This window comes from Drosophila virilis, unplaced genomic scaffold (genome assembly GCF_030788295.1).
Source record: "Drosophila virilis strain 15010-1051.87 unplaced genomic scaffold, Dvir_AGI_RSII-ME tig00001170, whole genome shotgun sequence".
NCBI classification, from domain to species: Eukaryota; Metazoa; Arthropoda; class Insecta; order Diptera; family Drosophilidae; genus Drosophila; species Drosophila virilis.
The window spans coordinates 999,396-1,024,525 of record NW_027212828.1 but is presented as its reverse complement, the minus strand read 5'-3'; the positions used below and the strand labels follow the sequence as shown (position 1 = coordinate 1,024,525).

The window sequence follows — 25,130 nt, the reverse complement described above, 5'->3', positions numbered from 1 at the left end:
AACTTCTAATTGGACTTGACCATGAGCATCTTGGACAGCCAATGCAAACAAAAAGGTTTGCACCACAGGGACCTTATGCCGCAGCCACCGAACTTGGATGGGTGGTTTTTGGGCCGGCAAGAGATCAACCGACGGCAACGTCATCAAAGTCATGCCTCCTAGCAGTGTCGCAGGAGGATGCAATCCAAAAGATGGTAAACGACTATTTTGATATCGAAAACTTCGGTGTGAAGCTTACGCTACCGGTCGCAGCCAGCGACGATGCACGAGCACAGAGGATACTCGAAGACACCACGGTGAAAATAGGAGAACGTTACCAGACGGGTTTATTATGGAACCGTGATAATGTTGAATTGCCACGAAGCTATGATATGGCATACAAAAGATTGGTCAACATTGAGAGACAGATGAAGCGTAACGATCAGTTTAAACAAGCCTATATGAAAATTATTGACGATTATGTTCACAAAGGATATGCTCGACGATTGAAGCAGCATGAGGTCGCTTTAGCCAACAGCGACAAACTTTGGTATCTTCCGCACTTTGGAGTTGAAAATCCAAATAAGCCCGGTAAGATAAGACTGGTGTTCGACGCGGCAGCAAAGGTTGGTGATATTTCATTGAATTCGACATTATCCAAGGGGCCGCAGCACTATAAGTCGCTGCCGGCTGTTCTCTTCAATTTTCGGGAAGGTGCCGTTGGCGTTTGTGGAGACATCCGAGAGATGTTCCATCAAGTGTTGATTCGACCGCAGGATAGATGCGCCCAGCGATTCCTGTGGCGAAACGGCGATGATCGCCGGGAGCCTGATGTTGATGAGATGAGGGTAATGACGTTTGGAGCAGCATGTTCGCCAAGCGCCGCACACTATGTGAAGACCTTGAATGCCCTGCAGTTTCAGAATTCAGACCCTCGCGCGGTTAAAGCTATTCTTGAATGCCACTATGTGGACGACTATGTGGATAGTTTTGATAGTGAAGGCGAAGCCTTCACCATATCGACAAGAATAAGAGAAATACATGCAAATGCTGGATTCGAATTGTGCCAGTTTACTTCCAGTTCGCCAACTGTAGCTGACGCGCTGGGCCAACATGGGGCTGCGAGGAGCATCGTATGGGGCGAAGCCGAAGAAAAGATTCTAGGCATGTGTTGGCAACCAGCCACGGACGATTTCAAATTCAACATGAAGTACCTCAAAGTACCCCGATGTGTGCTAAATTTGGAGCGAATTCCTACGAAGAGGGGAATTCATGAGCTTGATCATGTCAACATTCGATCCTCTGGGATTTCTTAGCTGCCTCATGATAACTTGAAAGTTACTAATGCGTGAGATTTGGCGACGAAATTTGCAATGGGATGAACCATTACCAGATGAGATCGCCCGGGCCTTTAGCAAATGGTTTCAGGATATGAACGTGGAAGGATTTCGGAGCTCGCGCCATTAGTTCGGCCCAACACCTGTGCGGGCAATACAGCTGCACGTTTTTGTCGATGCTAGCCAGTCAGCATTCGCAGCCGTGACTTACTTGAGGGTCACCTACGACAACAACGACGTGCGAGTATGCTTCGTATGTGCCAGGACGAAGTGTGCCCCAATGAAGACGATGTCAATTCCACGTCTGGAATTGCAAGCAGCCGTGTTAGGAACGAGGCTGATGGACACTGTCAAAAAGGAGCACAGTATAGCGATCAGTGACGCTATACTATGGACTGACTCCAAAACTGTGCTGCTTTGGATAGGCAGCACCCACCGTCGATATAAGCCGTTCGTCGGAAATCGAGTGGGAGAAATTTTGGAGTTAACAAAGGTTTCCCAATGGAGATGGGTACATACTGCTGAGAATGCAGCATACGACGCAACGAGGCCGCATTGCCACGTAGACCTCAGCCTACGGTCACGATGGTTAGACGGGCCAACATTTTTGCGGCAGCCGGAAAGCAACTGGCCGCAGTCCGAACCGGGCACGGAACACTCATCCTACGAAGATGAAGAAGAGATGCCGAGTGAATTGGCCTTAGTTGCAGCAAATACCTTTTTCATTTCATTTCAGAGATTCTCTAGCTACAGTCGGCTGGTGAGGACGACGGCTTGGGTTTTAAGGTTCACGCGCTGAAGCCGTGGACAGAGGACTGAGCTTAAGAGATTCGACCTCACCGCGACGGAGTGTGAGAACGCTGAAAACTTGCTGATACGGCGAGCGCAATGCAAAGCGTTCCCTGACGAAGTTCGAGCCTCATACAATGAAGAATCAGTCGGTCATCGAAGCAACATACTTGGATGACAATGGAGTCTTGCGTGCGTATGGCAGGATCGATGCCGCACTGTGTATACCGCATAGTGCGAGAAGGCCAATAATATTGTCACACCGGCACGCACTGATGGAACTGATTGTGTATCACTACCATGTGAAAATGAAGCATCAAAACGTGGATGCAACGATAGGCGACATCAGGACCAGATTTTGGATAACAAAGCTGCGTCGACTGTTGCGTACAGTAATATCTGGATGTAGTGTGTGCAAACTACATAGAGCGCAGCCAGCGCCACCTATAATGGGTCCTTTGCCAAAGGACAGACTGGAGGCCAATGGATGGCCATTTAAGTTTACAGGTCTGGACTATTTTGGACCACTCCTTGTGACGATCGGACGTCGAAAGGAAAAGAGATGGGTCGCCTTGTTTACGTGTCTGACGACAAGGGCCATACATTTGGAGCTGGTACATGACCTGTCAACTGATTCCTGTATAATCGTAATCACGAACTTTCTTTGCCGTCGCGGACCTGTACTGAGGTTGCGCAGTGACAACGGAAAGAACTTTGTTGGGGCCAACAGAGAAGCCAAAAGGCTAATAGATGTATTCGAGCCGGAGAAGATTCAGGGTGAGCTAACTTTTAGAGGCATTGAATGCCTCAACTGCCCAGCGAACCCAGCTGAAGGGAGAGCCTGGGAAAGGATGGTGCAGTGTGTCAAGAGAGTGCTACGCCACACAGTAAAGCAAGTGGCACCAGAGCAACACGTACTGGAGAGTTTCCTGATTGAGGCCGAGAACGTTGTGAATTCTCGCCCACTTACCCACTTGCCGGTGTCTGTGGACCAAGAAGCCCCCCTAACACCGAACGATCTACTCAAAGGAGTGGCCAATCTGCCTGACACGCCCGCTATTCACGAGCAGCCGAACGACAGATGCGTCACGAGGAAGCAGTGGCGCATGGCGCGGCTGTTACGAGACCGTTTTTGGAAGCGGTGGGTCTTAGAGTACCTGCCTACACTTGTGCGACGCGTGAAATGGTGTGCGCGCGTTGAGCCGATACGCCATGGTGATATGGTGTTTATATGCGACCAGGCCGTGCCACGCAGAGAGTGGCGAAGGGGCATAGTGGAGGAGCTCTACCCTGGACTAGATGGAGTGCCTCGACGCGCCAGCATCCGCGTAGCAGACAACAACCGAGTGCGACTGATGACTCGTCCCGTGGCTAAACTAGCCATACTGGATGTGAGTGAAGCAGGGCCTTCACGGGGGCGGGGATGTTGCGGGACGAATTAATTTATCGATTAGTATTAAGTATATTCTGAAAGTATGTATTTTTGCCCTCCGAATGTACGGGCACACTGTATTTGGCTTGTTGCCGCCATTACTTAAATGTTAAGCTCATTACTGTCGTGAGTTCGAAGGCCGTAGGAGGAAAGACTGCGGTAAGATTCTGAGGGAATATATATCTAGGTTCTAACCTATGTAATCCGTTTAGAATAAAACACTTGCACTAGCACGTTTTGCATTACGCTGTCTCTAGTAACATCGGAGTAACATGGCCGGGGGCCAGGCGTAAGCTTGCAGTGTTCAAATTGCAACTCCACCTTCATTTGGCACGCGACACTTATTACTGCCGAGGCACTAGTCGGGAGTTCCCCACTAGGGGATACCCTGAACCCTCTTCTTCCAACATCAAATGCATATATATATTCTATTTTAGAACCTATATGTCAAGTTTAGTGACTCTAGCTCTTATTATTTACCAAAATTGCCCAAAAAACAGGATATCAATATCGATTTATATTGATTGTATGGAAACGGAATAAGTTATCGATTATCGGAAACAAATTCGATCTGCGCGGGCCCTAGGAGCACCTACATCTAAAATTTCATGTCTCTAGCTCTTATAGGTTATACATGGCTAGATCGACTCGGCGATTGCTGCTGATCAAGAATATATATACTTTATGGGGTCGGAGATACTTCCTTCTGCCTGTTACATACATTTGGATTTTGCACAAATACAAAATACTCTTATACCCATTTTTAATGGGTTCGTGGTATAAAAAAAATAAATATACAAAATAGCCTGATCAGCCAAAACACAAAATTCCACCCGCAAGTATAGAAGAAAAATGGAAAAACGTTTGTATGAAACTTTTTTGTTTACCATACGATTGGCCTCAAACTCAATTTCAAAGTTCCTTGTTCAAATTTATTTGAGGGGTGTTTCATACCTTTCCAAAAATATATTCCTCCTTTGTGGAAAAGGGTGGTAATAGATTTGGTGGCTGACGTTTCGCGCTCAAATTCACTTTCAAAGCTCTATTTGAAAAATCATTTTAGACGTGTTTCACATTTATCGCAAAATCTAAACTCCTTCGGTAGAAGGATTTACTCCGATTTACTTTAAACTTATTTTTAAAGCTCCACATAAGAACTTAATGAATACGTGTTTCAGCAATTTGGAAAATTCCACCCACAACACTGGTTTATTAGCGAAAAACGTCGTTATGAAACATTTTTGTTATCCATCGGAAAAGCTCTAAGAATATAATGAATACGAGTTTCAGCGATTTGGGAATTTCCACTCGAAACAGTGGTTAAATGACGGAAGGCGTTTGTATGAGAGTAGTTTGTTTGGGGTCCGCTCAGTTTCAAAATCATTTTCAAAGCTATTCGAGAACATTTTACATTTTATAACATAAGTGCCACGGGCAAGGCCGGGCTATACACGTTAGTATATATACATATATATATTTATAAACAAATTTTTATATTTTTTTTTTAAACTTTTACACTTTCAAAAAATATACAATAAATTAAAAGTAACTACAGTATATTACGTTATTCCTCTAAAATGGGAGGTGTAGTGTGTATGCCTTAAAATAACACCCTATATACAAATATAAGGCATGCGGCCCTTTGTCGCAAACAATAACAATTATATATTAAACAAGCCCAGATCCACTTTATATATCGGCTCTGGATTATATAGAGCAGTGCAGTTACTAGCCTCTCTAGCTGACCGTTTATGCTAACGCTGCACATCCCACACTCCGTCTGAGTGCATTTCATGAGCAACATGAGCATATGCTCACTAACACAGGCATATGCAAGCTACTCACTCTCCCTCTCTTTGTAGCTGTTAACCAATAACAGCATAAGTGTATATATGTATCCATAGGCTAAGTGCATTATATTTATATTGAATAAAGACAATTCTAAAATCGAAGTCAATCAGCACTGACGTGCTTATGTTGTTATTGAAATACATTTTATACAATATACGAATCTAGAGTAAAGCTTTCACTTTTGCTCTTATTATTTAGCCAATTTGTTCAGATTGTTTGAAATGCAAAAATGTTCGTACACAATTAAATTGTTTGATGCGAAAGGCATCAGCAAAAATTAGTGAGGGCGCGATGCACAAGCAGAAATATGCAGCAACACACACGCAAACTAGTGTATGCACGAGGGAGCGCCCAAACGAAAGCCGCGTTCAATAAATGCACTAATTAACATACTTACGCTGTCAAAAAAACACGATGTCATTGAAAAATACCTAGTCCCAACGGACGCAGATAGCGCTAGTAGAAGATTTGTGGCATTTATTATTATTACAAATTTGTCGGATTATTCTCTTCATATAACAAGTTTATGTAATAAGAATGTTAAATTCGAACGGACGCCTATCAGCTCGGTAATTAATTGGGCCATCATTACTACAACACCCTGCCTTTAGCGAACAATTTGTCATTATTGCCGACGCAAGTAAGCAAGCGTGCGGAGCAGTTCTTACACAAAAACACAATGGTAGACATCTTCCAGTAGCATACGCCTAAAGTTTTAAAAGTCATTGCAAGATAACATAACAATAATAAAAATAAGTAATAGAATTTACCAATGCCCAAGAATTTACTATGCAAGGTTTATCAAGTTATTAAGAAGGACAATATACGGAAAATAGTGACCTTGCGATTAACACCTTTCACATGTTTACTGAACATGATAAACAATTGAGAGGGGTTCTAGTCGGGAGCTTCCGAACGACAATATAAACACTAAGATGAGTAGCGTCCATACATTTGCATGCGACGCAAAATTTCTAGCCTGGCTTCCTAAACTGGCAGTTACGATTTCGCACGACTTGCCAGCCGACTGTCTGTTCGAATGCCGAAGTCGCGGATTGCTGTGCTGACACGAGCAACAAAGTTGGTCGCCAGCCTGCCTTTAGCAAAGTTGGTCGATGGTGCTTTGCGTCGCTTCGTTTCCGAAGTACATTGAGCAAAGTTATGAACTTACGAGCGATGCAAAGCTTTCTAGCGCTGATCATTATCTAACATATGAATGCATGTTTTGTAGGAAATATGTATTTTTAAGTCGATGCAAATATTTACTTATACAACTTCTTGTTTTTGAGCCGTGTCACGAATGGCGGAGCTGGACAAGTTGTCTACAAGAGCGAAACCCTACCAAAGCCTGATCACATGCGTTGCCACACAGGCGGTACATTTAGAGCTATTAAAGAACTTAAAGGGTTCATTTTGACTCGTTGCCGACCTTCAAGAATGCGAAAAATTTGGTAGGTGCCAAGAATAACGAGCGAATAGTAAACTGAAATGTTACATACCACTGTTTTTCGCCAACTTTACATTGTTGCGGGTGAAATCTCAAAATCACTGATACACTTATTTATAACGCTTTTAGTTAAAATTTCAGCCAAAATTCCAGTTGGAATTTAAAAATATACGTATTAACTTATTTTTTAGTTAGTTTAGTTCTGGGTATAAATTTGGGACCCATTCGACAAAACTTAAAACTTCGACCTTACGACCTTTAACCGTACAATTTTCGAGAAGTATGAAACACGTCTCAAATAAGGTCACTCCAGTAAAAATTTCAGCATCATAGTTCTTACAGTTTAAGCTGTAGGTTGATCACCAATCAGTCGACCCTCATGAAAAACAGTTTTAGGCATCGAAATTATTTTAAAAATACTTACACAATAATATCCATCGATTTTGTCCACAATTACACAAATATATGATTTACACTGAATTAGTATATCTCGGAAATCAAATAAGAGATAGTCCCTTCTTATATTTTTTTTCAAAAAGGGGATCTTTTTGCGGTTGTCAAGCAGGCCTCCATCAACTATTGGAAACCTATAAGTGTAAATGAAAATTATACGTTACGACTTAAAGACGTTGTGAGCTAAGTTTAAAAAATCATATTATTCTTGAATATACATAAAAAACTACTAAGAAAACAGTTCGCCCGAAATACGCTATATGCAGTTGTAACGACCTGCTGAAGTTTTCATGAAAAAAGATGCCCCTTACTTTCTAAAGAAATCCATGAAAAGAATAAACTCAACTTTATAGTTAAAAACAATTTAATACTTTACATTTCGTTTGACCTTCAAAGAATTTGTTCTTTAGTAGAGCGTTGTGGGAGTTGCCATACTCCGCTCATTCTCAAGCCTATCACGTTCTTGTCGGCGATAACAAAGAGCGGTTAGGTTTAAATTAATAAACAGAGTGAAGCACTGTTTCCGTTACCAAATTTAACATGTTTTTAAAAAATGGACCTGAGCATGGAGCCCGTCAATGCTATTTCTAGCATGATAATATCTTTGAGTGCTTGGTGTTCTCTAAGGACAATGGGCTGGCAAAGCAATGGCAGAATAACTTACATTTTCGATGTGACCATTAAAGAAAAGGTTTTTAAGAGGGACCAATCGAATGTGCGAATCTTAGCTCCGTTATAAGCCGAAGGATCCACGGAGCTTGGGACATGTATTCGGATTTAGCGAAAACTAAGACGCTCATTTTGCCAATAACAAAATTTTCTGGAGTAAGTATAGCCAGGTCCACAAGGTTAGGGGCTCACAGACACAAGCACGTTTCAATCATATTGTGTACAGCTACCACGCAAGTTTGCTTGTGGTTGCAAACCCTGCTCTCAGGTGATGTTGCCAGATGCCTCTGATAAGCCACTGCTGAAGCGAGCTGCGTTTTGTTAACTTCCTTGTGCGCTGCTTCAAATTTGTTAAGGACCTTAATTGCTTTAACAAAGTTTTTTCGTTATCACTATACATGTATTGACCAATAAACATCTGCAAAACGCGTTGTTGATAAGCGAGTGACTGCTTCTAAATGCACAGCTACGGTGGCTATGCATATAAAAATAACATGTATCTTTTGTAAGTGCTTGTCCCGCGTTAGCGCCCAATCTTAAGACCTACTCTTCGCACAACGAATGAACGCATTGACTATTGGCGCAGAAAGGGCCTCATTATTTGCGTGTTCAATTTCCGGGTCTAGGTGACAAATTTGGTGTTCCTAGCTCTTAGGCTCCGATATAACACTATCTATTTTATATTTATTTTCGATAAGCATCGAGTTATCGATGATATTGAACAAATTTTATATTTTTAAGCATTAGAAGGCCTACGTTCAACATTTCTCTCCTTGCTTTCTCTTTAATATCGACGAGTTCATACAAAATGACAGGCAGACGAATAAACAAACGGACGGCTATTGTTGCTGCTCAAGAATATGTACACTTTACGGGGTCGGAGATGCCGTCTTCTGCATGTTATAAACACTTGCACAAAACCATAATATATTCGTTGGGGTATTCCTCAGCTATAAGCTATACAATTTTCAACAGAACTATTTTTTCAATAACGAGTACAAACTTTTCATCGATAAAAATCGATACCGAAATCTTGTTTTGGGCACCAATATCTTAGCCATTGTTTGATACGCACTACAGCTCCGATATTATGGATCTGCTGCAAGCGAATAAACCTCAATATATTATGCGAACTGAGTTTCTTAATGTCACGTATGTTGTATAACTTGACGTGTTTCTAATAAAAAAAACTTACCTTAAATTTAGTTTAAATGATTTGCATTTAATTTGCATATCCAAAAGATTGTCATTTTCCATTATTTTCTCATCCGCATTATCATCTTCCACAAATGGAGATACATTAAATAAAGCCTTTAATCTATCATAAATTGTAATATCAAGCTCTGTAGTGCAGTCGTCTAAAGTGCATTCAATTTTATTGCTACTTTTGTTGTGGTTTTGTTTAAAAAGATACGACGATATATGAGAGAGAATAACTTCGGGTCGAGTGTGATATCCATCACTGCAATTCTAAAAATTTGATATAATGTTATTATTAAATTTTAATTATTTACAGTTTGAAAATATATCGCGACTAACGTGTATTCCCCGGCCTCACCGGGTATAAGGCGGAAAATTTAAATCTACAATCTTGATTTCGACTTCTATTTAAAAGTCCTTCAAAGAATCACTAAAATCAAGAGCCATACGAAAATTGTGACGCACGTCTCAAATAAATTTTCACAAAGATTTTTGAAAAAGATTTTGAAACCAAATGAATGGTAAACAACCATACCATAATCACGGAAGAATAGACGGGCATGACTATATTAACTCGTTTAATGCTGTTGATATGGGTCAGAGATGTCTCCTTCTATGCGTAACAAATTTAAAAATAATAATTGTTATACCCCAACGCTTATTAAAAATTAGCTAGGGGTACTAAATTATTTACTACTGGGCTGGGAGTTAACGTTTTAACGGTTGATATATTTATATAACTTTGACTGTTATCTTCACAAAAATACAAATCAAATTACGAGGTATGCGCCTATTTCAGGAAAGCATTTGTATACATCATTTCCAGAATAGGTTTCCTCTAATTTAAAAAGCAGAATTATAAAAGTTCTGTTTACTTTTTCAAAGACTGTTCACGTTACTGATGTATCATGTATTGGTTGTCAACGATCTGATGTGGATAGGATTTTTTATAAATGTAGGGAGCATTGTAAATACTCTAAGTGCCGAATCAACTTAATATATTAAACAAAAAAAATAGACAGACTTTTATAGAGTATAGCTATAAAACAGAGACTAATTCGCATAGACGGACAAACTGACACGCGCACATTGCTATATTGACTCGCCTTTTGACACTGATCAAGAATATATACACTTTATAGAGTCGGCGATGTATCTTTCTATGCGTTACACATATAAAGATAAATTTATAATACCCTCTGAAAGGGTATAAAAAATGTTCTTTACCGGCTATTTGTAGCACTTAAGTGATAATTTTCCGATCGCCGGTTGCAATACAAACTTTTCAGTTTACTGTCATTTTGACTGATACTAAACTTAATAATTAAATAATATAAATACTCACTTTTTTCCGGTCGAACAAAATTAAGTGATTGTTGGCGTTGTCAAAGACTTCACTGAAGTCCAACGTTGTTGCTGATAATGTTGTCTTAAGAGACAATTCATTACAAAATCTTTGCTGATTTCCGTTGACTAATAATGATGAAACTCTCAACAACAGATAGTTATTATTGGGTATTGGAATATAACATTCCTCCACAACGTTTTCCTTGTTTGTTGCTTGAAAAAAAATATTGGCAATTTCCAAATAGTTCGAGAAACTTTCATTATTGTATGTGCAATTTGGCTGAATATCATTTGTATTATTTTCGAACAGAATATCATTATGTAGGATAACCCACACAATTTTAAATATTTGCAACTTAAACTTTAAAATCTCCCCACATTTTTCATCGGATTCCTGTTTTATCTGAGCATTGCTACACGACGTAGTTATGCTGTTTGTAGATGTCGAGGACATAACTGTTTCGCTTTTTTTTGACATTTTATCATGATACATATGTTGAGGGTTCCTATAAACATCTGCTTCAGTACACCAATTCTTGTCTTTCTCCACAATGCCAGTCATTTTTGTGTTGAATGGTGCATTTTTAATTTCAGTTGTCAAATCAGAATATTTTTGTTTTATTCTTTCTTTTGGGCGCACTTTATCAAATCCTTTGAAAATACGCATTAACAGATGTGTTTGGCGAGGGGTTAACATAAAATAAATGTCGCCCATTAGAACTTCTAGGTTAATTTTTGGACCAGATACGTTTTCAGTTTGTTTCACGCTTATCTTAAAATTTTGACATCCCTTAAATTCCACAATTTTGCAAAGTTGCCCAACAGACACCATCCCTGCTTTATTACTTTTCCTGTCAAATATTTCTGAAGTATAAATCGTTAATTCATCGGTAACTAAATTATGTTTAGCAATCATCGGTAATGATGTGAAATTAGAACCTTGATTGGTGCTATGGTTATTGCCTCTTGATTCTTCATTTGAAGAAGCATAAGTTCCATATCCAGTTTGATTTTTATATTCGATATGATTTGCTTTAAATGATAAAATAAGTTGTCTGGCAGACTTAGGCAAATTACATTCAATGTTAATCGTTGTATTAGTTAAGTTTGCATGTATACGATTTAGAACTGAAAAAAAAAATTATTATAAAATATTTATTCAAAGTTTATTTATGATAAGATTAATATTGCAATCTAGGTAGATCAGCATCATTAATATATTTGATCGCGAAAATTCTTTTTATTTTATTGCAATGATAATTACAAAAAAATTAAAACAAATAAATGAAGCCCATTTATTTGTTTTAATTTTTTTATAATTATCATTGCAAATAAAATGGGCTCCATTTATTTGTTTTAATTTTTTTATAATTATCATTGCAATAAAATAAAAAGAATTTTCGCGATCAAATATATTAACATAAGTCTTGCACGAGTTGCAAGCTCAGCATTATACTGCACGGCCTCCGGTGTTGCAGCATAGTGTCAGAAAAACAATACGCAAGTTACATTGTGCAAGCTAGAAACGAACAGATTCCTTTAAAACAAAAACTTTAAATAAATTAACGAGCCCAAGACAACCATGAGCTAAACTGAGACAAAAATACAGGTCAGCTTTGGGCATAAGCTTCATAAGCAACCTCTACATTGGCATTGCACTTATAGTGCTGACACAGCGTTATCGCTTATGATGAGTCGGCTTTCTAGATGTAGCTTTATACTTCTTCGTATCTTATGCCTTTTTGCTAGTTTATGTCTCAGCTCGCTTGTAGTTGTAGTTGCAATATTGTTTTGGTACCATAAGTTGATACGCGACCTATCAACAAACTTGCTTCGGCTCTTGCCATTAAATCATTCGTTTCATTGCTGAGCCCCATGCTCAGCATTTTACACAAGTGAAAGCCACTGGTATACCAACAAAATTAGATTAAGCAGGACGATAAAAGCTAAGAGATTTCTTAAAAAAACAAGGGGTTGATATCGATTTATTTTGATTGCTTGATAAGTTTTCGATTATCGGCAACAAATTCGTACTGCGCGAGCACTACGAAGAGCTACGTTCAATTTCTAATTTCTACCCCTTATAGGTTCTGAGAAAGTAGAAAAATTTGTTAATCTTTGTCACTTCATTTATTTTCCTATGTCAGTGTGAAGGGAAGCGGAAAAACAGTTTCGGTGTTGCCGTTTATATAATTTACTTCACTTAAAAATAATCGAATTAGCAGTTTTGACCCATTAGAGTGACAGACGACATTGGGGAATTACTTTGCAGCCTACAGAAACTAAAAGTGGCAGAACGTTCACAGCCTGACATGTAGAGCAATGGCAGCGGGCACTGCATTGGAGGTTCAAAAGGACGACGTTAATCGGAAAATACAAGAGCTCACAAGCCAAATATAATATATATTTCAGTAGCAGAAAATGAGACGCTGAAAGCGGCTGTACTCTAAGACGAAACTCTCGATTTTTGACCGAAGCGGCAATAAAGGGGCCTTTCGCCATTATCAGGCGGTGCAGATTTTCATGGGGCACAGGTATTAACACGCTATCATCATTTGGCGCAAAATGGTATTTTGACGATTATAGCTTTCCTAATGATGACAAGCGAATTTTTTTACCTTTTCATTTGAATAGGCATCTTTATTCCCTTCTATTATGGGTTGAATTATCTAATACAAAATTTAAGTATTACATCCCAAAACAGAAGCTGAGTTGGCTAGAGAAAACAATAGACAAATAGTTGTATTACTCGACAGCAATACCAACATTTCATTTTCGTTGAGAAAAAAACTAAGCTAATTTAATTCGCAGCACAGACACTCAGCTGTATACAACCTTGGAATGTATTGAAGTCATATTTGCCTTATTTTATATTCTATCGTTGGAGTTTCCAATTTGCGTCTTCTATGTTGCTTAACCAAATTAAAAGCTTATTGTCGCCAATTTGTTCCTTATTCTATTGTACTGTAGTTTAATTGATGATTATCCGGGTATACTATATAAGTTATAACATTGATTAAAAGAGTAAAAAGGTTGCTTCTGGTTTGCATATCTTTTATTCAATTTTTTTTAAATTTGAGATTCGATTCAGTTTTTGTAAAATATTCATTTTTAAGATTTTTATCTTAAGCATCTTGGCTCAATTTGGTTATCTTAACTATACATTTTAAATCGCAAGTGTGATATGCTAACGGTCTTGTAATTTCTTTTGTATGCATATTGTAAAGGTTTTGCATAACTTCACAATACACTTTTTTTTTAATTTTTGTAATTTTCCTAATCTAACTTATTCGGAATAATGGATGATTTGTAGTCGAGTTCTTCACAGAACATTCGCAGTGTTGTTGGTATTATGAAGACGTCTTAGCAGTTCTTTTAATCAGAGTATGTGGTCAACGTCCATTTTTTTAGTGACACTAGTTGAATTTTGTATAGCGCCTCTTGACAAATAAGTCCTCTTAATATCCGTCGACTAAATATAGTTGTATTTAATAAATCAAAAAGATGAATTTTTCCGATACAATAGATTTCCCAAGCAGGTGTCTGTTAATAGCGCCATCTTTGTTCATTATCGTTAATAATATCCTTACTTATGATTTTTATTAAAGTTTGGTTTGTGATTGTTGGTCGTTAAACGTTAAGTCGTAGAATGTTAAAATTCAAGCGCAATTTATTTTCTTTAATCTTTAATTTCATCTTCCGAACCCTACTTATGTACTCTTATATGGCATTCTGGAATATAGTGTGTTGAAATATATTCTTGTAAATGGCACCTATGTATGTATATATACTATGTATACGTGTATACTAGCGAATAAAACACGACCTTGCCCGAGGCACGTAAGTTATAAAATCAATGTTCTCAATAAGCTTTGAAAATAATTTTGAAACTGATCGGACAGTAAACCAACAACTTTCATACACACGTTTTCCGCCAATTTACCACTGTTGCGAGTGGAATTTCCCAAATAGCTGAAATACGTATTCATTATATTTTATGTATAGTTTTGAAAATAAGTTTGATGCAAATCGGACGCACCTTATATCGCAAAACGTCACTAAATAAATCTTTGAAATGCACTTTCCAATAAAGGAGTTTACATTTTGCGAAAAATCGCAAAAGATTTTTCATGTAGACCCTTGGAAATGAATTTGAGGGCGAAACATCAACCACTAAATCTCTGACCACTATTTCCACCAAGGCGGGATGGATTTTCCAAAAAGTGCGAAACACCCCTCAAATGAATTTGAAGAACGAATTTTGAAAATGAGTTTGAGGCCGATCTACAGTGAAAATTTCAGCTTCTTAGCTCTTACGGTTTGGGCAGTTCATTGATCACCAAACTGTCAATCAGTCAGTCACTCAGGACAATCAGTTTTATATAAAGAGATTTATTTAAAAATAAAAACTATGAGTGTAGCAAAAGCCTATTGAGTTTCGAACAACACGGTGCTAAATTTTTCGGCCATAATCACTATAATAGGTTTCTCTTACATCGAAAAGACCAACTAAAAGTACTTCAACAGGAGGCAAGGAAGCATGACTCTGATAGAGTATAAAGATGATGTTCAGAAGCCGCGGTCCTTGAGGTTGAGCTTATTTCCAGCCCATCTTCAGGATTTGCCAACCGCGTTTACCCTTGTAAGAGAATCAGAGAGCAGCAACGAGAGGGGCGTACGCATTGCAACTAACTCATATTTCCGCAAAGAAAAGGATCTGAAATTTGGGGCCGGCCGATAACAGACGCGTGATTAACCTAAAGATGGCGGTAAATAAAAAAACATCCTCCTTTCTCAAAAAAACAGCACACAAGGAGTTAAGCAACAAGCTCCTGGTAGCAAGAAGTCGCCAATGTAGCCTCCAGGCTTAAGGTCGACTCATCCTGCACCATTAGTTCATGGTTCATGGTTGTGACGAAACTCATATCAAATGCTATTTTCACGCATATGCAGGTAGGAGCAAAGCTGAACATGTATTCCAATTCTGTAGATTATGGTGTGATGACGTCAATTATACTCGTGTGCTGGATATTGTGACACCCTACTCTGGGAGAGCAGAATTCAATTAGATGATTTGGACCACTTTTCAATATGTCCCCATTGAGGTAACGAATTTTGTTAAAAATAAATCAAAGTGCGAAATTTATTCGGTCTTCTAGATAACCTTAAATTAACCCTACTCGTATTGTTGATAATAAAATCTGCGAACATTAAAGTAACAGCGGAAAGTTATTGTCTTCCGCAAGTTAAATGGGCGAACCATTACAGATCGGTATCCCATGCCAAGTATCCTAATTTTATAAAAATATAGGAAAGCCCAAATACTCAACGACCGTAAATCATAAATTTGGTTACCACCAGATTTATTTAGCAGAACTAGATCCTGAGAAGATTTTCTTTTCAGTAAATTGAGGGAAGTATGTATTTTTCCGGTTGGCGTTCAAATATTCCAAAAACCAAGTGACGATGTTCTTACTGAACAAATTGGCAGAACATTCTATGTATAAGTTTGCGATCTCAAATTTTGTTTACAAAATGAATCAAACCACGTCACACATCAACTGCGTTGTAAAGAGCTTTTGTGACGCAAACACGAGGGTGTCCAAGGGAAAACCACACTTTTTAAGGAAAGTTTGGAGAATTTGGATTTCATTGTCACTAAGGCGGGATTCATTGTCACAAAATAAGTGTTTGTGATAGGAAGGCCTGCCTCCTTTTAAGGCATAGTTTGATGCGTCAGTGAATAGTTAATGGTTCAGTGAACTTGGACAAGTCTTCGCAAATGAGACAATTTTTTACTCTATTGAAGGCTTCTTTTTGTTTTGCACATAAGTTAATAAAAGAGACTTTTTTATACCATGAACACATTGAAAGTGGTTAATAAAGGGAATAGTGTTTTTGTTCAAATGTATGAAACAGGCAGAAGGAACAACTCTGACCTCATAAATTATATATGTTCTTGATCAGCATCAACAGCCGAGGCATATACAAGGATCTTAGAAGCTATAAATGCAAGAGACTTGAAACTAGCTGTAGGTCTTCCTAGTCCATGCGCAGTACGAGTTTGTTTCTGATAATCGATAAAATACTCCGTTTACAAGCGATCGATAAAAATTTATATTAAAATCCTGTTTTGTGAGCAAATTGTGTAAATAATAAGCGATAGAGTCACCAACCTTCAGTTTTTCCTACTAGAATAGTATATGTATGTCCAGTATCTCTCATTTCGCCACCACCCAGCTATCACAATAGAGCGATAAATCAAGGTCATAGCCCTACTTATATTGCCCATCAATTTAAGCTTAATTGTAATGCTAATTTACTTTTTGAAAATACACAAATATTTAATGGTACAATAAGATGTACTTTAGAAGATTTCATTAAGATCGGTTAAGAAACACAAAAGTTATGTGTTTTGGATGCGCACGTGTTAGATGCAGCTTGCGCAAATTGCAATACCTCTTTTTATATATATTTTTTTTTTGTATGCCGATGCAACGTACTGCATCCCACCTCCCACCGAACCGACCGAGGAACGCAGTCGTGAAACGTACGACACGAAATGCAATGAAAATATGAAAAAAAAAATTATAATAAAAAAAAAAAAGATACAAACTACAAGTATGTGTTCAAATACAATTACAAATAAAAATAAGACTATCTACTTGCTAAATAGTAAAACTTTATATGAGGAAGAGAAGACTTTGAGTTATCAGTAGATAGTAGTCATCAGAGCATAATTAATTGAAAAAAATTGAACTGATAGGGGTACAACATTACATGTTAGTTTGGAAGGGATAGATACATTCAATTGGCTAGTCAACACAGTAATTTCACCAGTAATTAATTTATGAATAAATATTACACCCAACATGGTTCTACGATTAATCAAAGAAAGAAGGTTAATTGTTTGCAGTCTGCTGGAGTATGACGGTAACCGCACACGAGGATTCCAATTTAAACCACGAAGGGCAAACAACAAGAATTGATTCTGATCAGATTCAATTCTGTCCTGATGGATAGAATATCGTGGTGACCAGATACATGAGGCATACTTAAGAATAGGTTGTACCAAAGATATATAAATTGTTTTTGTCGTGTACGGGTCGTATAACTCCTTCGACCATCGCTTGATGAAACCCATAACTATTCTGGCCATATTAACCACGGTCTTAACAAGAATCGAATTTAAGTTTATGATCAAGGATGTCACCGAGATCACTAACTTCATTAGAAGAACTTTTAACACGCTGGAGCGGTAACCTATCAAGGATGTAAAAAACCAATTGAAGAGGGCTTCTATAAAGCATTTTCAGTTTAAAAGGTTGGTAAGAGATAAAATGATGCAGTGTGGACATAGGCACAACAAAATCTAAACTAACGAGAGAGAATAGCCGAATCGATTTAGCCAAGTTCGTCTGTCTGTCTGTCCACATGCATGAACGCAAGGATATCCGGAACTTTAGAAGCTAGAAACATGAAATAAGATATAGGTCCACCTAGCGCCTGCGCAGATCGAGTTTGTTTCCGATAATCGACAACTTACTCCGTTTCCAAGCAATCTATAAAAATCGATATCAAAATCCTGTTTTAAGCAAGTTTGGTAAATATTAAGAGCTAGAATCAACAAACTTGATATGTTGCTTCCAGAATATTATATATATATCAGGTATGTTCAATTTTATACTTATCGTCACCTCCCCGCTACCACCCCATAGCAATAAATCAAGTTAATAACCCAACTTTTGTTGCCCTCTAATTTAGGCCACAATTTTAAGGCAATTGGCTTTATTTTATAGTACAATAATATATACTGTAGAAAATTTCATTCAAATCGGTTTTTATTTTGTTGTTCGGTAGTTTGATTGCGCATGTGTTTGCGACGCAAATGCCAAGAATACCTGTATACATGTACACACACACATTCATGCGCGTCTGTTTCGAATTCTATTAACAGCATTGCAATTGCGATTGTTTTCTGTGCCGCTCTTTTAATTCCTTTTTTCACATTAATGCTTAATTATTGTTGTACCCGTTGAGTAGATGTATATCAAGTGGTCCCCTGCCGATGATACTGTTTTTTATACCCTGAACCCATTAAAAATGGGTAAAAAGGGAATATTGTATTTGTGCAAAATGCAAATGTATGTAACAGGCAGAAGAACGCATCTCCGACTCGATAAAGTACTTATATATATTCTTGATCAGCATCAATAGCCGAGTCGATTAAGCCATGTCCGTCTGACTGTCTATGCGTCCGTCTGTCCGTATGTGTGAACGCAAGGATCTCAGAACCTATAACTGGTAGAGACAGAGAAATTTTAGCTGTAGGTCCTCCTGGTGTCTGCGCAGATCGAGTTTGTTACCGATAATCGGTAACTTACTCCGTTTTCAAGCAATCGGTAAGAATCAATATCGACATCCTGTTTTTTGAGCAATTTTGGTAAGTATTAAAAGCTAGCCACGAAACTTGATATATTGCTTCTAGAATTTTATATATATCAAGTATTTTTCATTTTATACCTATCGCCACCTCCCACCTGCTGGTTTTGAATAAGAGGGTCGGGTCTTACTTGTTTAATTAGTTCAAATGCACAGTAACATACTCATTAGCCTTATATTATTATAGGGATTTTAAAAATATGAACGATACATCGCATTATATTGAATTAAGTTCTTTTACCTATCACACTATATACTAATTGTCATTAGTTAACGAACAAGATGATCTTTTAAGTGCTAATATATGTTCCTAGTACAACTTGCACTTTCCTATCCGTCAAATTAGCAGAAGGGTTGTGGCACAATTGCGAAAAAAATTTATTGTGAAGTGCGTCGGTCTTTCGCCGTCCAGAAATTTCGCTGTTATTAAACTAGCAAACTCTAAAACTTAATAATTTACAAATAGAAAAATCAACGAGAAAGAAAGGCATGCCGAAGATCTATTAACCTTGCAGACCCAACATTTTAATAATGCTTATAGTGCTTTGCCCGTATCTAAGAAGCACGGGGAAAATAGTTGATGACGAGTTTGGTCAAGATATCTTGAAAAACAAAAAACGTGTTTAGTTTTAGTTTTTGAAAGATCGTTCCTATGGCAGATGTATGATATAGTAGTCCGATGTAAATAGGAGTTTGCAAAATTTAAGGGAGCATAGTGAAATCGTTGAATGCCGTGTTTAATCAAAATATCTTGAATGACAAAAATGTTTTCGATACAAACACTTAATTTTCGACCGATCGTTCCTATGACAGCTATATGATAGAGTAGTCCGATATTAATAGGATTTTGCACATATATGAGGAGTATAGTAAAACTAATAAATGTCGAGTTTGGTCAAAATATCTTAAAAACAAAATGTTTTTTCATGCAACTATTTAGTTTTCGATCGATCGATCGTATGGCAGATATATGATATAGTGGTCCGATCTTAATAGGATTTTGCATATATATGAGGAGCGCAGTAAAACTAATAAATGTCGAGTTTGGTCAAGATATCTTGAAAATTAAAATGTTTTTTCATACAACAGCTTAATTTTCGACCGATCGTTCCTATGACAGCTATATGATATAGTAGTCCGATTTCGCCTATATATGAGCAGTATAGTAAAACGAACAAATGTCGAGTTTGGTCAAGATATCTTGAAAAACAAAATATTTTTTCATACAAAAAATTAATTTTCGACCAATCGTTCCTATGGCAGCTATATGATAGAGTAGTCCGATATTAATAGGATTTTGCACATATATGAGGAGTATAGTAAAACTAATAAATGTCGAGTTTGGTCAAAATATCTTAAAAACAAAATGTTTTTTCATGCAACTATTTAGTTTTCGACCGATCGTGCTTATGGCAGCTATATGATATAGTGGGACGATCTTAATAGGAGTTTTCATATATATGAGGAGCATAGTAAAACTTATAAATGCTGAGTTTGATCAGGATATCTTGAAAAACAAAATGTTTTTTCATACAACAACTTAACTATTGACCGATCATTTCTATGGCAGCTATATGAGCTAGTGGCCCGATCCAGCTGGTTTTAACATATGTGCTGCGTGCAACAGAAAGAGGGACTTCTGCAAAGTTTTATTAAGATAGCTTTAAAACTGAGAGACTAGTTCCCATAGAAATAGACAGACGGGCAGACGGTCATGGCTATATCGACTCGGCGGTTGATGTTGATCAAGAATATAAATATTTTATGGGGTTGGAGATGTCTCCATCTATGCGTTACACATTTCACGACAAAATTATAATACCCTATAATACCCTCTCAAGGGTATAAAAACAAGGATTACCGAACATAAATCAAACTTCAAATTAACACATCAAAATAATATGCAGAAAACAGCACTAATGGCTTGTTGTAAGAGAGGCAACTACACCCCAAATTTTTATGCAACAACAATCTTATAACAAGAGCTACACTACAACAAACGACACACATAAGAAATGCTACACATAATTAACATTACAACGAACAAACGACTAAACTACAAGACGGACACCGAAATTTGCGCTCACTTGTACAGACACCTATTGAACAGCCAAACAGATTCAGTTTAAATCTGGACATCATAAATCGCAGACGTGTAAAATAATGTTAATTAATTATTGTTTAATTTAATATATTTAAATATGTGCAAAATATATTGGAAGCAAAATTCAATAAAATTCTTTTCATTGATTTATTAACAGGTAAGAGGTTCTAGTCGGGAGCTCCCGACTAGGGGATGCCCTGAACCCTCTTCTTCCAACATCAAATGCATATATATATTCTATTTTAGAAGCAACATATCATGTTTCGTGACTCTAGCTCTTGTTATTTACAAAAAAAACAGGATATCGATATCGATTCTTATCGATTGCTTGGAAACGGAGTAAGTTATCGAATATCGGAAACAAACTCGATCTGCGCAGGCACTAGGAGCACCTATAATTTCTATCATCTATAATTTCTAGTTCTTATAGGTTCTGAGATCCTTGCTTTCATACATACGGACGGACGGACAGACAGACAAACGGACATGGCTAGATCAACTCGGCTATTGATGCTGATCAAGAATATATACACATTATGGGGTCGGAGATGCTTCCTCCTGCCTGTTACATACATTTGGATTTGGCACAAATACAATATACCCTTATACCCATTTTTAATGGGTTTAGGGTATAAAAATGCCCAGACCTTAGGACAGCCAACTATACAATTATACAATGGAAAGGTCGCCAAAACGATCATTAAATGATGCCATATCTTTATATGCAAGGCATAGTTTTATATCATCAGCAAACAATAATACTCAAGAGTGTGACAGTATCGAAGGAAGGTCATTGATAAAAAGAGTAAAGAGAAGCGGACCAAGATGACTACCTTGAAGAACACCCTTACCAAAATACGTTGCATTTTTTCATCTTTTTATTTATCTTAAATATGTGATGGGGTGATAAGTTTTATTTCTGTAAATATAAACATACATTGCCATTGGCATGATCAGCTGATCGCAATCAACTTCAATGGGCAGCACTGCACCATAACATTTATGCAATTACATATGATCAGTGGAGGTTAATAACATAACCAGAGTGACCATGACGTATTTTAATGATGCCGTTGCGAATGAAAATATCGTGTCTTGGGTGAATGCTTAATTGCCTCTTTAAGTTTTGGCGTGGTGTCATTCTTTTCCATTTTAATCGCCAACGAGTACATTCGGTTTAGATTGCTTTAAAAATTATAAAATTCATTTTTCCCCGTGGGCGTAATAAACCCACGTATATTGGCACTCAAGTTCGGAAAAACAAAAATTTAATAAATAAATAAAAGGGAAGGAAAAAAAGTTCCACGGTCCCCGGAAAGAAAAGGGGTAATATAGACATCATGCGCTCCCGAGAGCTTGGCTATAACATTTCAGCGGAATAAAGAAAATATTCAGAATTCGGACACTGACAAATCTTCACTAAGGGATCGTTACTGGAGTCGTGGGGTGCCTTTCCTGTGTGTGGTAGTCGTAGGAAGGTGCAGGCTGAAGCGCGGGGCTGCGTTATTGCGTGCCAAAAAGAAAAATTACGCATAACGCGTAGTCCTACACTGGTAGCAGGGAGCGAATTTCCTAAGGCCGAATCAAGATTTCAGCATCGTCTCATTTTCTGCAGATAAGCTTTGAACTTCGCTAACCAATAGTTCTTGCTGCACGCACAGGCAGACCAACGTCACCACGTGTTCGACCCATTGGTTCCCGGACATTCTTGAGCGCAGATCTGGTGGATAGCTAACCAGTGCGCACCCTCACTCGGATTTACAACATCTGATATAATTGTTAAACGGCATACTGGCCGTAGGTATAAGCGAAGGGCATAAGTACACATGGAATTTAAATTGCAATTCTTTCCGTTTTATATCGCTGACATTGTCTTTCGATCCTGATTTAGCATGTATATGTCGCTGACCACTATATTTCTACGTAACACCGTTCAATTAAGAGTCCACAGCACATCATCGTCGTCAACTGGCCTGCTGACATCGTTGGATCATACTAAAGTAGTGAGTACTGTGTGAAAGAACAAAGGATAATAAGCCAAATGAATCGTGGTTATAGTCAGCGGGTGTACTCCTAATCAGCCTTCGTAATTACAGATAACTTTTTTGGAACATTCAGATCAGCAGTGATTTAACTGCATATTAGTTTCGAAGTGTAATCGCATTCATGTGTGTTTTTGCCCAATTCCTTTTTGGCCACCTTAGGTAAATAATATCGCATACAAAAGGGTAGTTGCAATGACAATCACAGATGCAGCTACAGGCAGGGTGGGTGAAGACCGAGGGCAGCCAACATCTTAGCTCCGGAGTACGGAGTACGCTCCCAATGCATAACACGAGTTGGGGCCCGAGCTTCTGCTCTTCCGCTTCTCACCCCCGAGATCCGGAATTGGCCCACAAGAACTTAGGAGAGAGCCGATAGCATTGTTCGTTTCATGATTTGTCACGAGCCAATGTGGACGATCCTACGTTTAAGGCATGGTAGCTTTCACCCTTCTTCCTATCCTTATCACATTATACCATCCAAATAATTTTAGTTTCCGTGACGACAGTTATCCTCGCTTGGAACTGCTGGTATTCTGATGTCTTTTGTTGGAGCCAGACCAGGAAGTAAATAGTCGAGCGATTTATTTAGTGGATCAGTTATACTGTTCCACTAGAAATCTTATTATGTTTTCGCCACTTTTGATTCATTTAGGACTTTTAGATCTGATTTCGAGTCGGTTCTCTAGCAAGTGATAGAAGGTTGGTAGGGCATAATAACATTCCGTTTGTTCTAGTTGAATTGGGAATTGTTATGGTTGGCTTATTTCGACTCGTCCCTCTTCAACTTAGTTCAGACAACTCAACACTGATTTGGTAAAATAGTTTGCTTGCTTTTCGTAAGGAGATATATCAAACATAGAGATTTAGATTATGCGATGTATTTAACTAAGGATAAGTCCCATCTCATAAAATGTTTTTAATATTGTTATATTAATATCGAAGTGCCTTAAAACTATCCTTTCTGCCGTAAAACTGTTTCCGATTATCATAATTATCGCTCATTAGCGCTTCTCGTATATATCATAAAATTAAAATCCTTTCGGGATCAATTCCCATTTACTCTTTGACCAATTATAATCGATTTATTGATGATGGCTGTCGTTCGTAGTCAGGAAAATTTAACTCTCAGCGAAACACCTGCAGTGTGTACTATTTGCAATGAATCATCGATTGGTGATGCATACACTGTAGAAACTTTATGTGCTCATAAATTTCATCGAAATTGCCTAAATCAATGGTTAAGAAGCAATGAGACATGTCCCACTTGCAAACGAGTTTGAAGTCGAGAATTATTCGAAGATAGTAGTGACTTGAAGACCTACAAACACGGGGGCAGTTCCTCGGTCCCGAACTATTACCCGAAGTAATGCTCGAAATACTCCTAAAGCCGCCAGAGGTCGTCCTAGTGGGCCGACCAACTCTCGGGAGCAAGCGGGATTGCGAAACACCCAATCTTCTAGGGAATCGCTTGGTTTGTCAGAACAGCGTGTGCAGTTGCTTATCAGTAAGACATTGGAAGCCCATAAGGCTGAAATGGCGTCCTATTTGTCCGAAGAATTAAATGCCGCAGTTAGAAATTTAAACTTGTATCAGGAGCCACGTGAGGAACCCCAATTGGAATGGGAAAATGATTTTCCACGCGATGCACCGCGATCGAACAACGCTTCGAGATTACCGAATGCTAGTGTTCAATCTGATGCGAGACGTGAATACGCAGTCGATAGGCCCGACAAAATATCCAGTGTCATATCCAATTGGGAAGTCAGATTTTCAGGCGTGGCTAGTGATATCCCAGTCGCATAAATTGCTTGACTTCACAATGTTTAAATGGCAATTTTACGTTGTTATATCAGTTTGCCAATTTGCTGTTTACCGGACCAGCTTTGACATTTTTTTGGAGATATCACCGTACGACTAACCAAACCGGCTGGTTCAATTTGTGCACATGCTTGCGAGAAAGATATAAAGACCACATTTAAGACGAAGACATAAAAGACATGGTTAGAAGACGCAAACAACGAGGGTCCGAAAGCTT

The 25,130-nt window shown here is 38.1% G+C and overlaps 1 protein-coding gene across 4 annotated transcripts in view; it reads right to left on the bottom strand.

Annotated features, from left to right (window-relative positions):
- The window catches only part of Atg2 (Autophagy-related 2), a 232,937-nt gene that overhangs the window by 181,032 nt on the left and 26,775 nt on the right, over positions 1 to 25,130 (bottom strand). For 3 of the 4 annotated variants that reach the window (XR_011417148.1, XM_032440820.2, XM_015168271.3), the window contains exons 3-5: positions 10,503 to 11,632; positions 9,153 to 9,427; positions 7,260 to 7,422 (exon numbers count right to left, since the gene is read on the bottom strand). Coding sequence is in view for 3 of the 4 variants with exons in the window: in XM_032440820.2 (XP_032296711.1) it covers positions 7,260 to 7,422; positions 9,153 to 9,427; positions 10,503 to 11,632 (1,568 nt within the window). In the remaining variant the exon portion in view is untranslated. Of the gene's footprint in view, positions 1 to 7,259; positions 7,423 to 9,152; positions 9,428 to 10,502; positions 11,633 to 25,130 lie in introns of those variants that run through there. The other variant, XM_070210843.1, reaches the window with a different exon arrangement.